The sequence below is a fragment of the Ovis canadensis genome, chromosome 3, assembly GCF_042477335.2.
Source record: "Ovis canadensis isolate MfBH-ARS-UI-01 breed Bighorn chromosome 3, ARS-UI_OviCan_v2, whole genome shotgun sequence".
In the NCBI taxonomy this organism is placed as follows: domain Eukaryota; kingdom Metazoa; phylum Chordata; class Mammalia; order Artiodactyla; family Bovidae; genus Ovis; species Ovis canadensis.
In genome coordinates this window covers 95234106-95253246 of record NC_091247.1, presented here as the reverse complement: position 1 = coordinate 95253246, position 19141 = coordinate 95234106, and the positions used below count along the sequence as shown (strand labels likewise).

Genomic DNA, 19141 nt, shown 5'->3' with positions numbered 1-19141 from the left:
TAGTATCATCTCTTAAATGGGGTGAATCTTTTAACTGATGGACATCATGGTATCATGCCATAGTTTTCTTTCTTAGTGGCACAATTAGTATATCTTAGGATAAATGATGTCTTAGAGTCAATGAAGAGAAGGCAATGGCACCCCACTCCAGTACTCTTGCCTGGAAAATCCCATGGACGGAGGAGCTTGGTAGGCTGCAGTCTACCTGGTAGGCTGCAGGGTCACTATGAGTCAGACACACTGAGCGACTTCACTTTCACTTTTCACTTTCATGAATTGGAGAAGGAAATGGCAACCCGCTCCATTGTTCTTGCCTGGAGAATCCCAGGGACGGGGGAGCCTGGTGGGCTGCCGTCTGTGGGGTCGCACAGAGTCGGACACAACTGAAGTGACTTAGCAGCAGCAGCAGAGTCAATGAAATACAGTATTTTTTATTATTTGAAGAAATTGACAAATTGTTCTGTTCCTGTAGCCTGTCCCCACACTGTGCTGGAAGAAACAACCTCCTCATTCGTGTGAAAGTGCACAACCTTCTTATAACGATAACAAGAATAAGAATAATAATACGTATAAGATTTAGCACTTGTAAAGCATCTACTGTGTGTCCAGCACTGCTCTGGGCACTTTTCGTATGCCTCTTCAACAATGTTAGAGCCCAGCTATTATCCCCATTTTACAGATGAGGAAATTGAGTCTCAGAGGTAGAAGTGGCAAATCCAGGGATCCAGGCAGTCTGTCTAGCTCTGAAAAATTATGCTGTGATTCTGGGAGACAGCTGAAGTATCTACCTAATGAAATGAAATGAAGGTACTTAAATGAAAAGTATCTTCATTTAAATCAGGGCTTTAACCAGGGAGTGTTAGGAACATGCTGGAAGAATTCTTCAAGTAATTTTACAGCACAGTCAGAGTTGAGATCCCTTGGTTTAAATAGTCTGGGTGAGTCCCCCCAGCTCTGCTCTTCTGGGATTCCTGGCCTTCCTTCCTGGTGATGCCACCCGCCCCCAGTCCAGGGAAGCTAGGGCAACCAGGGGCAGCTGGTTGCCTCTAAACAGTCTGAGCCTCTAAAGCCCCTTGAGATGGAGCCCCTGGTGAGAAAATGGGGCTTTGAGACCTTAAACTAATATGTGCTTTTAATCTTTGTTCCTTTTCCTTCTGTTTCTTTTTCTCCCTTCCTCCTTTCCAGCTCTGGAGTGCACAGAAAATCAAGCAGGTAATTCCATTTTGGATTCCTTTCCTTCGTTCCCTTCTGCTGACCTCTGAAACCCTGCCCTGCCCTGCCCCCACCCCACCCCACTCCACCCCACCCCACCCGCTTCCTTCTTGCTCTGCACCCAGGCCTGAATCTCTGAAGACGAGCGCTCAGGTCAGCCTGCTTTTCCCTGGGCCCCCTGAGCTCCTTCCCTGTGGGTTCTCTTCATGAATCCTCCTTGTGTTTCTTGTGCGCATGGCATGGGGGACAGAGGGCCTGCAAGGTAGGCATGGGCTGCTCTGCCTGCATTTGGTTTGAGCATTTGTCAGGAGGGGAAGCTCCGCCTGTGGCCCATGTTTGGTTTTTTCTTGCCCCAAATGGTAGGGAGGACTGACCAGCCACAAGGCAAGGGAGGATACAGCTACAGGCCACTGGGGTCTCCCCTGGGGGGGCTCCCTCACCTCCTCCCCCTCTCTTCTCCCACATCCCTTCTCCCTCCCCAGTTGTCACCTTGTGCCCTGTTCCCTGCTCTTGCCAGGCTATTCTACACCCGGACACCAATGAGAAGATCTTCATGCCTTTTAGAATGTCAGGTAAGCCCTCGGGACCCTCTGGTTCTTCTCAGTTTGGGCCACTCTCGAGGGTCACAGCTCCGACGGTATCCGGATGTTACATCCTGTTGCACATACGGCCACACTTGCACCTGCAAGGTCATTTTGGCTCAGCTGTACAAGACTGGCCAGCCTATGGAGCTTTGGAAATGTGTCTGTCTATCTTCTCTGCCTGAGCAGTTGGGCTGGAGTCCAGGCATCCACAGGTAAATCTGGTGCGCCCACCCCAGGCTGATACCGCTCTCACTTAGCGGCAGCTCCAGGGTGGCGTTTGTTACGGCAGCCCTGCCTTCCATGAGTCACTCCTGTCTTACCTGCGCACACAGCATGCCTTCCTTCCAAGCCCCGCTCCCTGCTCAGCCCTTTCATGCAGTAAATCCCCAGTCTAACTCCCTTGTCTCTGATCCTACTTTTAACCTGCCCTCTGTATGTACAGGCTGAGTTTGCACCACTGCACACACAGGGAGGCAGATTCCCCTTGCACGGAGACCAGAGGGCAGAGGGGGCAATGGGAGAATGTGTCTAAGATCCCTGCCCCCAGGAAGTCCCCACCCTGTGGCCACTAGAGGGACAGCTCTATGTACAGCTTGAAAGTGAAAGTTGCTCAGTCTGTCCAGCTCTTTGAAACCCCATAGACTATACAGTCCATGGAATTCTCTAGGCCGGAATACTGGAGTGGGGAGACTTTCCCTTCTCCGAGGATCTTCCCAACCCAGGGATCAAACCCAGGTACCAGCTGAGTCACAAGGGAAGCCCAAGAATACTGGAGTGGGTAGCCTATCCCTTCTCTAGGGGATCTTCCCGACCCAGGAATTGAAGCAGGGCCTTCTGCATTGCAGGCAGATTCTTTAGCAACTAAGCAATGCACAGCTTATGTACGGCTTAGTGGCCTAGAAAGCCCTTGCCTGTACACTGGCTGGGGCCGGCGTGGTTGCCCTGCCTCCAGTTCTGAGAGGCTAAGGTCCTTGTCCAGAGTCATGAAACAGAGGCCAGTCTCACTGCAGGGTGCTGCCGCCTCCTCCACGCCAGTTCCCAGGGTGGTGCGGGGCGGGTGGCAGGGCGGCTGACTGCTGCCTTGGGAAGCCCCACCAGGGCAGGTTCTCAGTCCAGGAGCTGAGTCAGCGTCCCCACCCGCAGAGAGCCCGACCTCATGAGGGTGGGGGAATATAGGCAGCCAGGTGATGTCACTGTGTAAACCAGGGCAGTTAGTGCCTGGTGACCCCGGCCTGGCCGTGAGGAACTCCAAGGCAACGAAGGTTCTTGTAGCCGTGGCTGTGGGTGCTCTGAAGTACCTGCACGGGGCCATAGCAGACTCTCCTGCTGAGAAACTTATCCTGCAACTCTCTCCTCAGTCTTTGGGCCTCTCCCCAGTGGTGTGGGTAGGAGAGCGGTCTCCTGGTATGCATACGCAGGAGACCAGCGTTTGCTCTAGAAGTGACCCATACAAGTGTGCTTCCCTGCTGCGTGGCCACCAGCCGACTGGCTGCTGGGAGCTAGAGGCTGGGACAGGAGGATGCCCACCTATAGCAGTGAGGGTGAAGGAGGGAGCCGTGTCACAGTCCGAGGCTGTGGGCAGCCATGAGGTGGAGCCCAGGGCCCAGCTGCACCACACGCAAGCCCTTTCCTGATCTGTTGAAGCTGTCCAGCCAGGGACCTAGAGATTCAAAGAGCTCTGGCACGAAGTCTCCAGTAACGGTCATAATGCCAGGAAAGTAAGGGTATGTTTTAGAAAGACAAGGTGAGGGAAGGTGGAGGACATTCCAGGGCCTTCAGAGACACTGTGGGGAGTGTGGGCAGGGACGTGGACATCATGGAGGAAGTCGTGGGAGGACCGCCAAGTGCAGAGTGCCAGTGCCCCAGCCGTGGTTGGCCCCCTTCAGGAGTGGGGCCCCTGGTTTTGGAGCAGAATGAGAACTGAGGGGAACAGAGACAAAGAGGTTGGGGGACACAGGGGAGCCCTCTGTCCTGGGGAGGGCTGAGCTGGGAGAAGGTCTGGGGGCTGGAGATGCCTCCTGCTTAACTGACCCGAGCCCTTTCCTTGGAGCCACTGCTAAGATCAAGGTCAGAAGTCTCTGTGGCATCTCGGTTGAAAGGCAGGTGGGGCAGAGGATTATACAGCTTGACTCTTCTCTGTCCTCTCACAGGTTACATTCCTTTTGGGACGCCAATTGTAAGTATTACCGTCAAAGGGTTTTCTTTTCTAAAATATTTTTTAGTGTATAGCTTTACATCACCATTCATAAATATTTGAGTGAGTTGCTGATTTACGATAAATTCCTGGAGGGGAATTATTGTAGAAAGCGTCATGTATCTCTTCTTAATTCTCTTGATGTGTGTTATCAAACCTCTTCCCATAGATTGTCAGTAATTAGGACTTGCTGGTTTGATTACAGGGAAGTTTTTCCAGGGAGCTTGGGAAGTCAGAAAGTAAGGATGCCTTCTGAAAACTGAAGAACTCAGCATTATTTTTGTTCAGTTTTGAAATCGAGATTAAGTTTATTCAAATTTTTTTATATTGGAATAAAACGAATGTACAGAAAGGTTGCATTTGTCATAAAGGTACAGCTTGATAAATTTTCACAAAGTGAGCTCAGCAAAGTAAACATCACTTAGATAAACAGCATTATCAGCATCTCAGAAAGCTCTTGTGAACCCCTCTCAGTCCTCACAGGGAACCACTTTTCTGATTTCCTTCATTATATTCTCATTTTGCCTGTTATCAAACTTTATATAAATGGAATCACTTATATAAATGTACGTTTTGGGGGGCCTGGCTTCCCTCATTCAGCTGTTTATGAGCCTTATTGTTATATGTAGTATTAACTTGTTCTAGTTCGTTGCTGCCTAATATTCCACCACACATCCTCATTTCTCTTACATTTTGCCTAGGAGGCCAAAGAGACAACAGCTAAGTGAGAGGGGTGATCCTAGAATCAGAACTGGGTTCAGGACAGGTGTATGTGTAAAATGATATCGCAGTTTCTTATAAAATTAAACATATGCTTACAATGTGAGTCAGCAATCCTACATTTAGGTATTTACTTTAAGAGAAGTGAATGCGCATGTCCGTACAAAATCTATACATAAGTGTTTATAGTAACTTTTTTCATATTCACCTAAACTGATGGCCAGGATGCCAACAGATGTTAAAACCACTAAGCGAAAAATGATTGGGAACAGGATATTTACCTAGTCTAAAATTTCCTATTTATTTCATAAATATCATTCTATATTTATTAATTTATAGCCTCCTATAAATAAGGGTCTTCCCCTCTACCTCCCACTTTCTTGTGTTTTAAAATTATCAGTATGGTCTTATATATTTTTTGTGTTCCATGGATAATAATTTACTTTTGTCATTACTCATTTTTATATAAAAATTATGCTAAATTTTACCAGTAGAGACCCTTCAGGCAATTTTTCTGTCCATTTGACATGACATGTTTTTTATTCTTTGAATATGTACTTCAATACTTACTGGCACAATGTATGGATATTGCAAACTCATCTTGTAGTTTCTCTGCTCTGGACCTGGGCTCATCCATTTCTCCAAAGAGCCTGATTCCCTTCAGAGGGAAATGGTATTTAGAAACCAATATCTGGCTGTCTAGGTATGCTCTCTGTGCTCATTGTCACTGGCGTGTCATTGCTTCTAGCCCCTCTTAGCAGACAGAGCTAGGACCTACAACTTTTTAAAAATCATGACTTCAGACTAATATGTCTAATTCCAATCCAACATCTCAAAATTAATCCCCTCCTTCCATTCCATACCTACAATCTTTCTTCTCCCTGAGTGAGAATACAACAATGTATTTATTCAGTTACAAAATCTTGCATATACAAATAAAAGAACTTCAGCATTTCTGCATTAGTGCCACTCAAACATATATTAATCCACCAAAATGTACTAAATAAACCTCAAGATTTCTTTGAAGCTCTTTTTGTCCATGGAATAGATCCTACATATAGAGCATATAGTTAGAGGACTGTGTTCAAAAGTTATTTGAATTATTTTCTTCTGTGTGTATATGTTATTTATTTGAGATATAGTTAGGTTTATTTGTTTCTGTTGCCATTGAATTTCAGATGTTTCCCCATTTTTATTGATTTATTTTTTAAAATATATAAAATATCAACATAATTCAAAAGTCAAAGCTATATTGCGTGCTTTGTGCTAAGTCGTTTCAGTTGTGTCCAACTTTTTGTGACCCACCAGCTCCTTGGTCCATGGGATTCTTTAGGCAAGAATACTAGAGTAGGTTGTCATTTCCTTCCCTAGCGGATCTTCCCTATCCAGGGATTGAACCTGTGTCTCTTATGTCTCCTGCATTAGGAGGCAGGTTCTTTACCACCTAGCTATATTAAAAAGGCATAATACAATTCCATTTCCCTCTCTAACCCTTCATGGGAGGTCCTTCCCACTCATCCTCTCTAAGCAAATAATCTTATGCTTCTATTTCTTTTTGTAAAAATAAGCAAATGCAAATATATTTTCCTTTCTTTTTTATAAAGGGTAGCATACTATATACAGAGAAGGTAATGGCAACCCAATCCAGTATTCTTGCCTGGAAAATCCCATGGATGGAGGAGCCTGGTGGGCTGCCGTCTATGGGGTCGCACAGAGTCGGACACGACAGAAGCAGCTTAGCAGCAGCAGCAGCAGACTGTATAACCCTTTGTCTAATGCTTTTTTCACTTAATGACATACCTTGGAAATCACAGTATATCAGTTTACAGAGATCTTCCTCATTCTTTTTTTTTAAATAGCTGCATAATAACCTGCTATGTGGAAGTCCCATAATTTACTCAACTATTTTCTTAAATGGCTTCCCCGGTGGCTCAGACAATAAAGACCTGCCTGCAGTGTGGGAGACCCTGCGTTCAATCCCTGGGTCGGGAAATCCCCTGCAGAAGGGAATGGCTACCCACTCCAGTATTTTCCTACATATGGACATTTAGATTGTTTCCATTATTTTGCCAGTATGAATAAGCAAGAATAGATACTCTTGTACATATGTGTTTTGATATTGTTGGAAATATATATTAAGGGTAAATTTGTAGCTTTTCTGTAAGGAGTAATTAAATAGTCATTTCTGGCAATACTGAACAAGAAAAAAGAAAGAGGATACAAATGAACAATACTAGGACTAAAAGATAGAATAATTAAGTTTAAAAGATCAGAATGCATTGAGCAATCTGAGGCAGTAAATTTGAAGACTTAGAAAAAATGGATACATTTCTAAAACAGTATGGATTACCAAAAACTGCCTGAAATACAGGATTTGAAAAGACCTGTAAAGAGAAAGAAATTAGATCAGTTGCTTAAAATGTATGCACCAAAGAAGTAACCAAAAAAACAGAACTTACCACTAGGCTCCTATGATCTTTCAGGTGAACACACTCAAAGGAATAGCCAAATTCGATCTTTACAAAACTCTTTAAAGAGAATAAAAAAGAGGAAATGTTCCCCAATTCATTTATGAGGCACTTTGAGACCAATACCAAATAAGTAGATATAAGAAAGGAAAATTTTAGGCCAATGTTACTTATGAAATTATACATAAATAGTCTAAATGAAATAATAACAAGTTGAATCCAGCAATGTATTAAAATATATCATATAATATTTACCAAAAATGGTAGCATTAGAGAATGTATTAATGTAGTTAATTAAATTGAAGGAGAAATGATGACTTAGTAGATACAGAAAAATCATTTGATACAATATAACTCCATTTATAATTTTTTAAAAAAGATTATTTAGGTCTAGAGAGGAGGTTCATTAACTTAATAGAATATCTGTCAAAAAAGAGGAAAACCACCAAACCCCATAGCGAACACTATTCTTTAAAACATTTTTTATTTGGAGGATAATTGCTTTGCTATTTTGTGTTGGTTTCTGATGTACAGCAACATGAATCAGCTTTAAGTATCCATGCGTCCCCTCCGTCTTGAGCTTCCCTCCCACCCTACCCCCATCCCAGCTCTCTAGGGCGTCACAGAGCACTGAGCTGAGTGATCTGTTTCACACGTGGGAGTGTCTATGTCAATGCTACTGTCTCAATTTGTCTCTTTCTCCTACTGTGTCCACAAGTTCATTCTCTATGTCGTGCCTCTACTCCTGCCCTGGAAATAGGTTCATCAATACCATTTTTCTGGATTCCATGTATATTCACTAATGTACAATATTTGTTTTTCTCTTTCAAACTTACTTCACTCTGTATAACAGGCTGTAGGTTCATCCACCTCACTTTAACTGATTCGAGTTCCTTCTGCTTTACGACTGAGTAATATTCCATTGTGGGACTTCCCTGGTGGCTCAGTAGTAAAGAATCCGCCTGCCAATGCAGGAAATGTGGGTTCACTCCCTGGGTTGGGAAGATCCCCTGGAGAAGGAAATGGCAACCCACTCCAGTATTCTTGCCTGTGGAATCCCATGGACAGAGGAGCCTTGGTGGGCCACGGTCCATGGGGTCACAAAAGAGTTGGACCTGACTTAGCGACTAAATCACAGCAGCAACAACATTCTATTGTATAAATGCACCACAGCTTCTTTATCCAGTCACCTGTTGATGGACATCTAGGTTGCTTCCATGTCCTAACTGTCACAAATAGTGCTGCTGTGAACATAGGGCACAGGTGTCTTTTTGAATTATTGTTTACTCAGGGTATATGCCAAGTAGTGAGATTGCTGGGTCATATGGTAGTTTTTATTAATTTTTTTAAAATATAAATTTATTTATTTTAATTGGAGGTTAGTTACTTTACAATACTGTATTGGTTTTGCCATACATCAACATGAATCCACCACAGGTATACACGTGTTCCCCATCCTGAACCCCCCTCCCTCCTCCCTCCCCATACCATCCCTCTGGGTCGTCCCGGTGTACCAGCCCCAAGCATCCAGTATCATGCATCGAACCTGTACTGGCGATTCGTTTCATATATGATATTATACATGTTTCAATGCCATTCTCCCAAATCATCCCACCCTCTTCCTCTCCCTCTCCCACAGAGTCCAAAAGACTGTTCTATACATCTGTGTCTCTCCTAGTTTTTTAAGGCTCCATACAGTTTTCTATAGTGGCTGTATCAATTTATATTTTCACCAATAGAGCAAGAAGGTTCCCTTGTTTCCACATCCTCTCCAGCATTTATTATTCGTAGATTTTTTTTTTTGATAACAGCCATTCTGATGATGGCCATTCTACAGTGAGGTGATCACTGTAGTTTTGATTTGCATTTCTTAATACTGAGCAATGTTGAGCAACTTTTCATGTGTTTGTGGCCATCTGTTTGTCTTCTTTGGAGAAATATCTGTTTAAGTCTTCCACCCATCAATCTTTTTTTAATTGGAGGTTATTGCTTTACAATATTATGTTGGTTTCTGCTGTACAACCATGCGAATCAGCCATAAGTATACAGATATTCCCTCCCTCTTGAGTTCCACCCATTATTTGATTAAGTTGTCCATTGCAAGTACCATTCTTAAAGATGAATCAAATAAAGGTAAAATCTTAATGTCTGGGACAGAGTAAGAATGTTTGATAATAGTGCTTCTATCTGTCATTTTCCTAAGAGACTAACAAGTAGAATAAGACATGAAAAATATCAGGATTGGAAAGGAAGAAACACAAGTATTCATGAGAACAGGCAAACTGTGGGAACTACTGTTTTATGAGTTCTGGGTGTAGGACAAATATATAAAATCATTGCTGTATGCCTATAGTTCAGTTCACTTCAGTCGCTCAGTCGTGTCTGACTCTTTGCAACCCGTGAACCACAGCACGGCAGGCCTCCCTGTCCATCACCAACTCCCCGAGTCCACCCAAACCCATGTCCATTGAGTCGGTGATGCCATCCAGCCATCTCATCCTCTGTCGTCCCCTTCTCCTCCTGCCCCCAATCCCTCCCAGCATCAGGGTCTTTTCCAATGAGTCAGCTCTTTGGATGAAGTGGCCAAAGTATTGGAGTTTCAGCTTCAACATCAGTCCTTCCAATGAACACCCAGGACTGATCTCCTCTAGGATGGAGTGGTTGGATCTCCTTGCAGTCCAAAGGACTCTGAAGAGTCTTCTCCAACACCACAGTTCAAAAGCATCAATTCTTCGGCCCTCAGCTTTCTTTATAGTCCAACTCTCACATCCATACATGACCACTGGCAAAACCATAACCTTGACTAGATAGACCTTTGTTGGCAAAGTAATGTCTGCCTATAAGCCTATAGCAAACATTTAGATTTTGGTTTTTAAAAAAACATTTAAAATAGCACTTAGAATGATAAGTTACCCAAAATAAATTCAAGAAAAAATAAATTACCCAAAATAACTTCAAGAAAGGATATGCAAGACCTTTATGGAAAAACTTATAGCACTATATTGAAGGCCACTGGAAGCCTTCAACTAAATAAATGGATAAATATATCACCTTGGGTAGAAGTATTTGTAATCATGAAGATACTCATTTTCTTCAAATTATATTCAATATAATTCCAATCAAAATAACAGGGTTTTTCATGGAACTTAACAAATTGATACTAAAAATTAATGAACAGGCTAAACTGTGGTGTTGGAGAAGACTCTTGAGAGTCCCTTGGACTGCAAGGAGGTCCAACCAGTCCATTCTAAAGGAGATCAGTCCTGGGTGTTCACTGGAAGGACTGATGCTGAACCTGAAACTCCAATACTTTGGCCACCTCATGTGAAGAGCCGACTCATTGAAAAAGACTCTGATGCTGGGAGGGATTGGGGGCAGGAGGAGAAGGGGACAACAGAGGATGAGATGGTTGGATGGCATCACCGACTCAATGGACATGGGTTTGAGTGAACTCCGGGAGTTGGTGATGGATAGGGAGGCCTGGGGAGAAGGCAATGGCACCCCACTCCAGTACTCTTGCCTGGAGAATCCCATGGGTGGAGGAGCCTGGTGGGCTGTAGTCCATAGGGTCACTGAGTTGGACACAACTGAGAGACTTCACTTTCAGTTTTCACTTTCACCCATTGGAGAAGGAAATGGCAACCCACTCCAGTGTTCTTGCCTGGAGAATCCCAGGGACGGGGGAGCCTGGTGGGCTGCTGTCTATGGGGTCTCACAGAGTCGGACACGACTGAAGTGACTTAGCGACAGTGATACGTAAGAAAACAACACAGGAAAGAAAAAAATGAACAGGGCTACAATTGTCAGTACTGATAAATCTCAAAAACAATGATGAATGAACAAAAATAGCAGAGTAAGAATCCTGTCTGGTGTAATTTATGTAATGTTTCAATACGTAAAGCGATATTATATATACTATATATTAACATATAACAATATGTAATAATATATATGTATGGGTATGTTTTTCATGGAGTCATAAAAACACTCATGGGAACAGTCAGCAACAGCTTCGTGATCCTTCTTACCTCTGGAGAGAGAGTGCAGCGGGATCTAGCAGGACAGGAGGAGCTTCATTCATGGCTTTTATGTTTCATCTTTCAAAAAGAAAATTTTCACAAAAATTTAACAAAATAATTAGATTTGGCAGTGTGTGGATGTTCATTATACTGTCCTCTGGACTTCGCTGCACACTTGAAATGTTTCATTTTATGCATGTATTTTAAATATGTATCGGCATGTTTAGGCATATCATTCTCATCTCTATGCTTTTGTAGTTTCCCTGAAACTTCTACATTGTTCTGAAATATTCTGAGCAAGTATTATAAACTTCTCCCACCATAATTGTGTGTGTTTAATTTCCTTACATTGCTCATAGTTGTTGCTGGGTACATTTCAGTGCAGTGGGGTTTGGTATGTTCATGACATTTTTGTCTGGACCATTATAGTCTGCACCTTCCCACCTCTCTCTTTCTCTCACAAATGCACACACACACACACATGAAATATCTGCTTCTCTGAATATCGTTGTCTTGAATTCTACTTCATCTCATGTTAACATTTCTCTTCCCTTTTTGTTTGTTCGACTTGTAAATTGTTGCCTACACATTTTCATTAGAGTGATATTTCTGTGTATATGTCTCTCATAGACAAAACTGAACTGAATTCTACTTCTTTTTCTAACCCACTTTGAGAAACTGTCTTTAATTTCAATAATTAATGGAACTTGCTCATATTTATTCTGCCACTGGTTATTGTGAGCGCTTATCCCAGCCATCCAGTAGTAAGTTTGTTACTGTTTCCATTTATTTTCCTGATTTATGCTAGACTGATAATTTTTATTGGTCCTTTTTGTTTCTTAAGTAGTTTGGAAGGGGAATATCCTAATCCTTAATTACCTGTAATGTGTTATAGAGAGATTTCATTGATATTTACCTTATCAATATCAATAACTGAATAGGAAATAGGATCTCCCCAATCCTACTCATAAAGGGAGAGATTTTTAGCACACCATCTTAGCCTGTTTTCTACCATTTCATTCATATGCACTTGCCCAGATTTTGCATATAGTCTGGAATCTCACCAGCTTTTTGAACCCTTGCTTAACACCTATATTAAACTTCACAAGTATTTAGGCTGCGTGTGTGTGTATGTATGTGTATGTGTATGTATGTGTGTGTGTGTGTTCTCTATGCTTGGCTAGAGTACTTTTTTGAATAATATTAAGAGTGTGTGGGCAATACTTTCTGAGTCCTTGCATATCTGAAATGATTATTTTCCCCTCTTATACATGAACAATAGTTGGCCTGATTCTCTTTTTCTTTATAGGTAAACCTCCCCCATTCCCTTTGGGATCTTTTGGTATTTTTTCTCTTTTTATCTTTGGAGTGCAGAAATATACTTAGAATTAAAAAAATCTTCTCCATATATTTTATAAAATTATACAAGTAATACATGAATATGTTCTTTGGAATTCAAAAATATCACTAAGAATTTTTTAAAGAATATTTTTAAAGTTATACAAGTAATACATGAATATGTTCTCTCAACTCAGAATTCAAACAATGCAAAAAAGTATTAAAGTTCCTCTGACAATCCTGAATTCCAAATCTGTTCCCAGAAGTAATCTCTGTAAGAATTTTAGTGTGAACTTTCAGGACTTTTTTCTAGGTATTTGCATAAATATGAATCATCACTAAAAGTTTTGTTTTGTTTTATATCTTTCCATTAAAAATACAAAAATATACTTATTTATCTACAAATAGCTTAATTACACTTAGCAGTTTGCCTATGTAAAGATCTCTTTCCTTCCTTCCCTCCTCATTCCATTTTTCCTGCTGAGTAACATTCTCTCCCATAGTGATGCATTTAGATTGTTTCTCATAATTTTCTATTAGAAATAACAGTGCTGTGGGAAAATCCTTATAAAGCTTTTCTTGTACAAGTATGAGGATTTCTTAAGGGCCCAGAAATTGAGCTTGCTGTGTAAAAGGCTATGCACATTTCCCTGAACAACAAAAGATCTCACTTCTTTTCATATATTTATTGACTATTTACATTTCTTCTTTTGTGAATTAGCTATTAACATCCTTTGCCCATTCTTCCATTGACTATATTTTTCTAATTAATTTGTAAGTATTTCTTATATGCTGCTGCTGCTACTAAGTCGTTTCAGTCGTGTCCAATTCTGTGTGACCCCATAGACAGCAGCCCACCAGGCTCCCCCGTCCCTGGGATTCTCCAGGCAAGAACGCTGGAGTGGGTTGCCATTTCCTTCTCCAATGCAGGAAAGTGAAAAGTGAAAGTGAAGTCGCTCAGTCGTGTCCGACTCTTCGCGACCCCATGGACTGCAGCCCACCAGGCTCCTCCATCCATGGGATTTTCCAGGCAAGAGGACTGGAGTGGGGTGCCATTGCCTTCCCCAATTCCTTATATATTTGAATATTAATCCTTTGAAGTATATATATTGGAAATCTCTTCTCCTAGCCATTCTTTCTTTACTCTCTGGTGTCTTTGGTAGAAAAGTTTTAAATATTGATTCTTAAAATATAATGGTCTTTTTTAGGACTGAGCTTTGAGTCTTGTCCCCACTTCTCACCTCCATCTCCTTTATTAAAATAACTGGATTTTTGAGAGTTGTGTCTAGGAATCAGCTCGTAGATGTATTTATCGATTCTTCTGTTTTCATTTTCTAATTTATTCTTATCTTCATAATATCCACTTTTCCTCTTTGATTTGTTATGGCTGGCTTTTTTTTTTAACTTATTGCTTTGAATTTATTCTTATTTAGTCTCATTCTTTCCTTCTAATGAAAAACTCTTTAGGCCTCTGAATTTGCTTCTGAGTATATATCAAATACTTGGCTATGTCTAATATGTTTTCATACAATTATCTATATTTTTATTTTTGAAATAAGTTTGAAATTATAGCTTTGAGTCCTCTTTAATCAATTAGTCAGGAGAATACATTTTAAATTCCAAATGATTGTGTTTTAAAATTATATATTCTTTTATTATTATGTTTATCTTATTTTTAGAGAGAGTCACCTCTACAATTTTGCCATTTGAAATTTATTATGGTTTTCTTTGTAGCATAGTATATGATTATATGAGAAGTAGGATCGTTTGTATATAACAAAAAGTTCAAAACAATAGTAGTTTAAACAAAATAATTTATTTCCCTCTCAGATCAAAGAATTTTGGAGATAGGCAGAACCCACAGTCATTTTGAATCCAGACTTCCATTTTTCTACATCATTCTCAGTGCTGGCTTCTAGTGTCAGTAACTTCATAGCCCAGGATGGCTGCTGAAGTTCCAGTCATCACATCTACATCCCAGGGAGGAGAAAGAAGGGAGAAGTAAAAGGATGTACCTCTTATGTGAGTCATTTCCCTTTAAGTAGTCCTCTTCAGAGTATCACACAACAGTTTTGTTTATATTACATTAGAAATTAGCTGGATATATATAGTCAATCCCCAATTATAGGGATTTGTTAGTGAGAAAGAAGAAAAGAATAGCTATAGGTAGTCAAACAAGGATCTTCCATAATAATTTTTAACAAATATTCCATCAATGATTAAAAATAAAGAGATCTATCATTTGGCAGTATCGTCTCTCTCAAACCACAGAAGTTGAGTTTGGGGCTTATTCCTCATAGAAGGTCAACTGGACCCTTTCAAAATTAATGGCTGCCATCAACTGGTATTATCTAGCCAACCCAAGGGATGCTCACACTCTCTCTAGTTCACAAGTGTTATTGAGGACACCCCGTAGTTTTCCTCTCTCTCCTCTTCCTAAGACAAATCAATCACCCCAGGGCCACTACGGCCTTGTTTTGTAGGTGTCGTAGGAACGTGGGTGCTGATTCCCATGTTGCTCAAGGCTTTACTGCTGAAGTAGACACTGTGAATGTCCTACCAGGACCAGTGCCTCCCATCCTGGAGCAAACATCCCTCTGTGAAGAAATGTGTAGGATGTGAGAATAGGAATCCTAGCCTCTGACACCCTGTATGAACACATGATTGGGATTAATGGGCAACATGACTTGGGATGGTCTCAGTGGCAGCTGGAGCAAAATGACAGTACTCACCTAGCCTCCCTAGGTGAGACTCACTTCTTAGCCCCAAGTAGCTATATCCCAAGATTCAGAACAGCTGGGCCAGAGGCCAGGTCCCAGGAGGAGCCACTGGTTGTGGAGAACCTGTGGCCTTCTATCTGGGCACTTTGATGTGGATGAGCAATGTGAGGACTCATTGGTCCCACTCCCTTCTTGGGGCCACCACCTTGCCCAGTAAGGATGGAGCACTGTGATTGTCTGGGCACTTCAACCCCAGGCCTGGCTTCCACCAGCCACATCACCTCTCCTAAGATCCTGCTGTCTCCTGCTAGCACTGAACATCTCAGTAAGGGCGTGGTCTGAAGGGGAGTGAAGGTTCCAGTCCATGCCTTAGGGAAGCCCCTGCTCTGATAGAATGGGTAAGAAATATACACATGCAGAAACCACTAAAATGCTTACCAAAATAGAAATGGGGTGCCAGCGAATGTGCTAGGAACTGGGTCCCTGAGTGATAAAGGGAAGGGGTGAGTCAGGCTGGCAGGTGTCTTGGCTAAGATGCTTCTGGAAGTAATATCCGAATTACCTCCTGCGCAGGTGAGCATCCCTGACTTGACACCCCCCTCCCATGCTGCTCCCGCCTTGCCTGAGAGTAACCCTGCCCCCATCCCGCTCACTCCCAGAGCTCAGGAGAAACGAGCTGGTTTTCTCCCAGAAGCTGGTGCCAGTTTAGTCAGCAGATTTCACAGATCTATTGGCACCCATGTAGTGTCTTATTTTAAGCTTAACATTTGAAGATGGAAACTTTTCCCCCTTTGATGTGTGGCAAAGAGATCCCAATTTATACATAAGCATGGCGGCTAAGCCAGTGCACCAAGGCTGTTCCCAAGGCGGGTGCAGTTCATGGCTCCCCTTTTTCAGGTACCTTCCCAGAAGGACCCCCAGCAGCTGTGATCGCTTCTGACAATTGGCATCTAAGTCCTCAGATTTCCTTCAAGAGATATGCAGCCCTGTGCTTTCTGGGCACGTGCAGCTGGGAGAGGCAGGGCCAGGGTGTGGGCCCCATCCTGCCCTCTCTGCATTTCTCCAGCTGCCAGCCTCTACCCTTGGCCCGCATAATGTCTCAGGGCAGCGAGCCTGAGGTTCTCCCAGGCGGCCTCTGTGTCTCCCTTCTCGGCCCTGAGCTCCCTGACACTGCCGTCCTCCTCTCCTCTCTCCTGTCATTCTGGGAGTCTCGGAACTCAAGCCTGAAACCCCTCATATCCAGCTGGAAGGCTGAGGAGGGCAGACCAGGAGCATCCTGTCAGTGAATTCAGAGGTCTCAGGTTACTTCCAAACCTGACGTTTTCTTGGGACTTGAGGAGCCCTATCTACTCTGAACCCTCTCGTTTTAATGCTGCAGATGATTGTGTAGACTAGAAACCCCACTTCTGCAAAAGTGCTGCTATAAGTCACATCCTCTCTGTGGGGAGGACAGGTGGACCATGGAGGGTTCACTTACGTGAGGATTTGGCTGAGTCTCAGGGCCTTTCTCTCACCTCCCAACCCTCTTCATCCCAGACTCCACTTTTTCACACATTTCAATCCCAACCCCAATTTTCTCCATTGTGATCAGACACCAAAATGGCTGGTGTCTGGTTTGCTTCTGACTGCAGCTCTGGCTTAGTTTATACCATCCAAGAGGCGGGGTTCAGTTACACTGGAATGGACCAGTCAGGGACAAACATTCATTTGACAAAAGATATTTTCTTGAACTGGTTGGGCTGCTTTAAATAGCAGCACCCCTAATGCGCCTGAGTGTTACTTTTCGGACCATTAGCTTTAGAAATCAGAAGATGGAGACAAAGTCGAAGGAAAAAGCAGGCAAGTTGTTGAGTACCGGAGCCCATGCAAGGTCTTTTGAAAATGAAGAGGAATATTTTAGAACTGAGTGCATCAGTGTGGAGGAAAAGCGTGTGATGCTAAAGGACTGTTGCTTTGCCGGCGAGGACTCCCAGGTATTTGAGAAGTGAAAGTTATGTGGTCTCATCCCTCTGAAGCATCTGGAAGCTCTCAAGGAAGACAGATTTTAAACATATATTTACTACCAAGATAAAATACTGCAAAGAAGGCAGGCAGGGTGCTGAGAGAGCGTGTGACGGAGACCCACGTCACCTTGAGGGCTGGTGGGGGCTTCCTGGAGGAGGTGACAACTGACCGGAAAGCCAGAGGTGAGGAGGGACTAGCCGAATGAAGATGGGGTGGAGGGTGGCAGGACTAATATTTCTGCCATTTTCCTGCCAAGCAAGACGATTCTGTACCTACAGTCTTCCCCTGACTTAAATTTCACCACTCAGTCGTTTAGACACACACCCTGCTTACCCTTTGAATTTTTTTTATACTTTTAAAGTTTTCTTTTTCTTATCACTTGAATCATTTTCATATGAGTGCCAGCCCAAGGGGTGGGAGGCTGCTCAGTTCTGAGTCCCAATATCACAGTGGCTAGAACTGTGGCCCTTTCCTCATTCTATCCTGAGATGAGGCTCAGTTACAAACTTCCCTTCTTTCTGGACCAGCCAGGGTGGCCCCAAAACTGGGCCAGTGGTCACCAGTTGGAGTCGGTTGACAAGCTGGGCTGCTCAGGAAACAGCATCATGAGGGAAGACATTAGTAGTGGTACAGGTGCACTAGTAGAGATACCGAATTTTGCCCAGGAAGGACAGCATATTCACTATATGAAGGAATCCCTATACCAGTCAGCTATTGCTACTATAGTGCTGTGTAACAAACATCCACAACATGGCAGCAGCAGCCATAGCATTCATTCTTAGGGATCTGCAGTTACCTGGGAGTTTGGCTGGTCTAGACTGGGCTTGATTGAGGCAGTTTTGCTTCTCACTACAGGTCTGGGGTCAACTGGGAGTCAGCTCAACCAGGCTGGACTCTGCTCCTCACATCTTATCCTCCTTCAATGAATGAGAACACTGGTCAGGGCATGTCACCTCTTGGCGACGTTAGGAGCACGGAGGGCCAGCATAAATAAGATCTCTGAGGCCTGGGCTTCGAACTGGCACACTGCTGCTTCCTCCCACATGCCACTGGCCAAAGCAATACCAAGAGCACGGAAACAAATTCCTCCCCTGGCATGGGTGTGCAGGGACCAAACTCAGTCTGCCCCCTCTTCAAAGGCCAACAGCCTCATGCAATCAGACTTTAATGAAAGGAGTAAGACAGAGATGGATGACGGTGATCATTGTCACAATCCATCATAGATCTTTTCCCTGGCCAAGAATGAGTTAATGTCCTTAATAATGAGCTAGCGATGTTCTTCCAGTGTGTGCTGAGTGCTTTGGGGAACATCAGAGAGAAAAGCCCTGATTCTACCACCAGGAGTTCACTACCCTTTGTGGACTAAATGTTGCTCAATTGTGTAATGTGGACTGTGAAGGTCAGAGACACGAGAGAAGAGCAAAGACTGGAAAAGAATGAGATAGAAGGAGAGGACCGATACTAACACCTAACACCTGGGGCAGGGGGCGGGGTGCATGCTCCGTTCCAGACACCGTGCCCAATTCTTGCCATGCCTCACTTCTTCTTCTGGTCATTCAGAGACGTACCAGGACTGTCCCCATTTAACAGATGAAAAAACAGAGGCACAAAGACCTCGAGTTACTTGTGTGTGGTCACACAGCCAGTACGTATAAGAACCAGAACTGGAGTCCAGCTCCTCCCACCGCCAGAGTCTGAGCACTGGTTACGAGGGCCTGTGGCCGGCCACCCAAGGGGAAGAGGAAGCAAAGGCAGACAGATGTGCAGAGAGGACAGCTGCCAGGGGGCGGGAGCCGTGGAGGGGACCCCAGTCGTGTTATGAACTATAAATGAGAGCAAAGATAGGATGTGCGATTTGGCCGAGGTCCTGCGACAAGATAGG

The 19141-nt window shown here is 43.3% G+C and overlaps 1 protein-coding gene across 10 annotated transcripts in view; it reads left to right on the top strand.

Annotated features, from left to right (window-relative positions):
• The window catches only part of SFXN5 (sideroflexin 5), a 128008-nt gene that overhangs the window by 41392 nt on the left and 67475 nt on the right, over positions 1-19141 (top strand). For 8 of the 10 annotated variants that reach the window (XR_011255764.1, XR_011255765.1, XM_069583687.1 and 5 more), the window contains exons 4-6: positions 1186-1212; positions 1730-1784; positions 3947-3972. The exons of the other annotated variants lie outside the window; for them this stretch is intronic. Coding sequence is in view for 6 of the 8 variants with exons in the window: in XM_069583687.1 (XP_069439788.1) it covers positions 1186-1212; positions 1730-1784; positions 3947-3972 (108 nt within the window). In the remaining 2 variants the exon portion in view is untranslated. The remainder of the gene's footprint in view (positions 1-1185; positions 1213-1729; positions 1785-3946; positions 3973-19141) is intronic. 10 annotated transcript variants of the gene reach the window in all.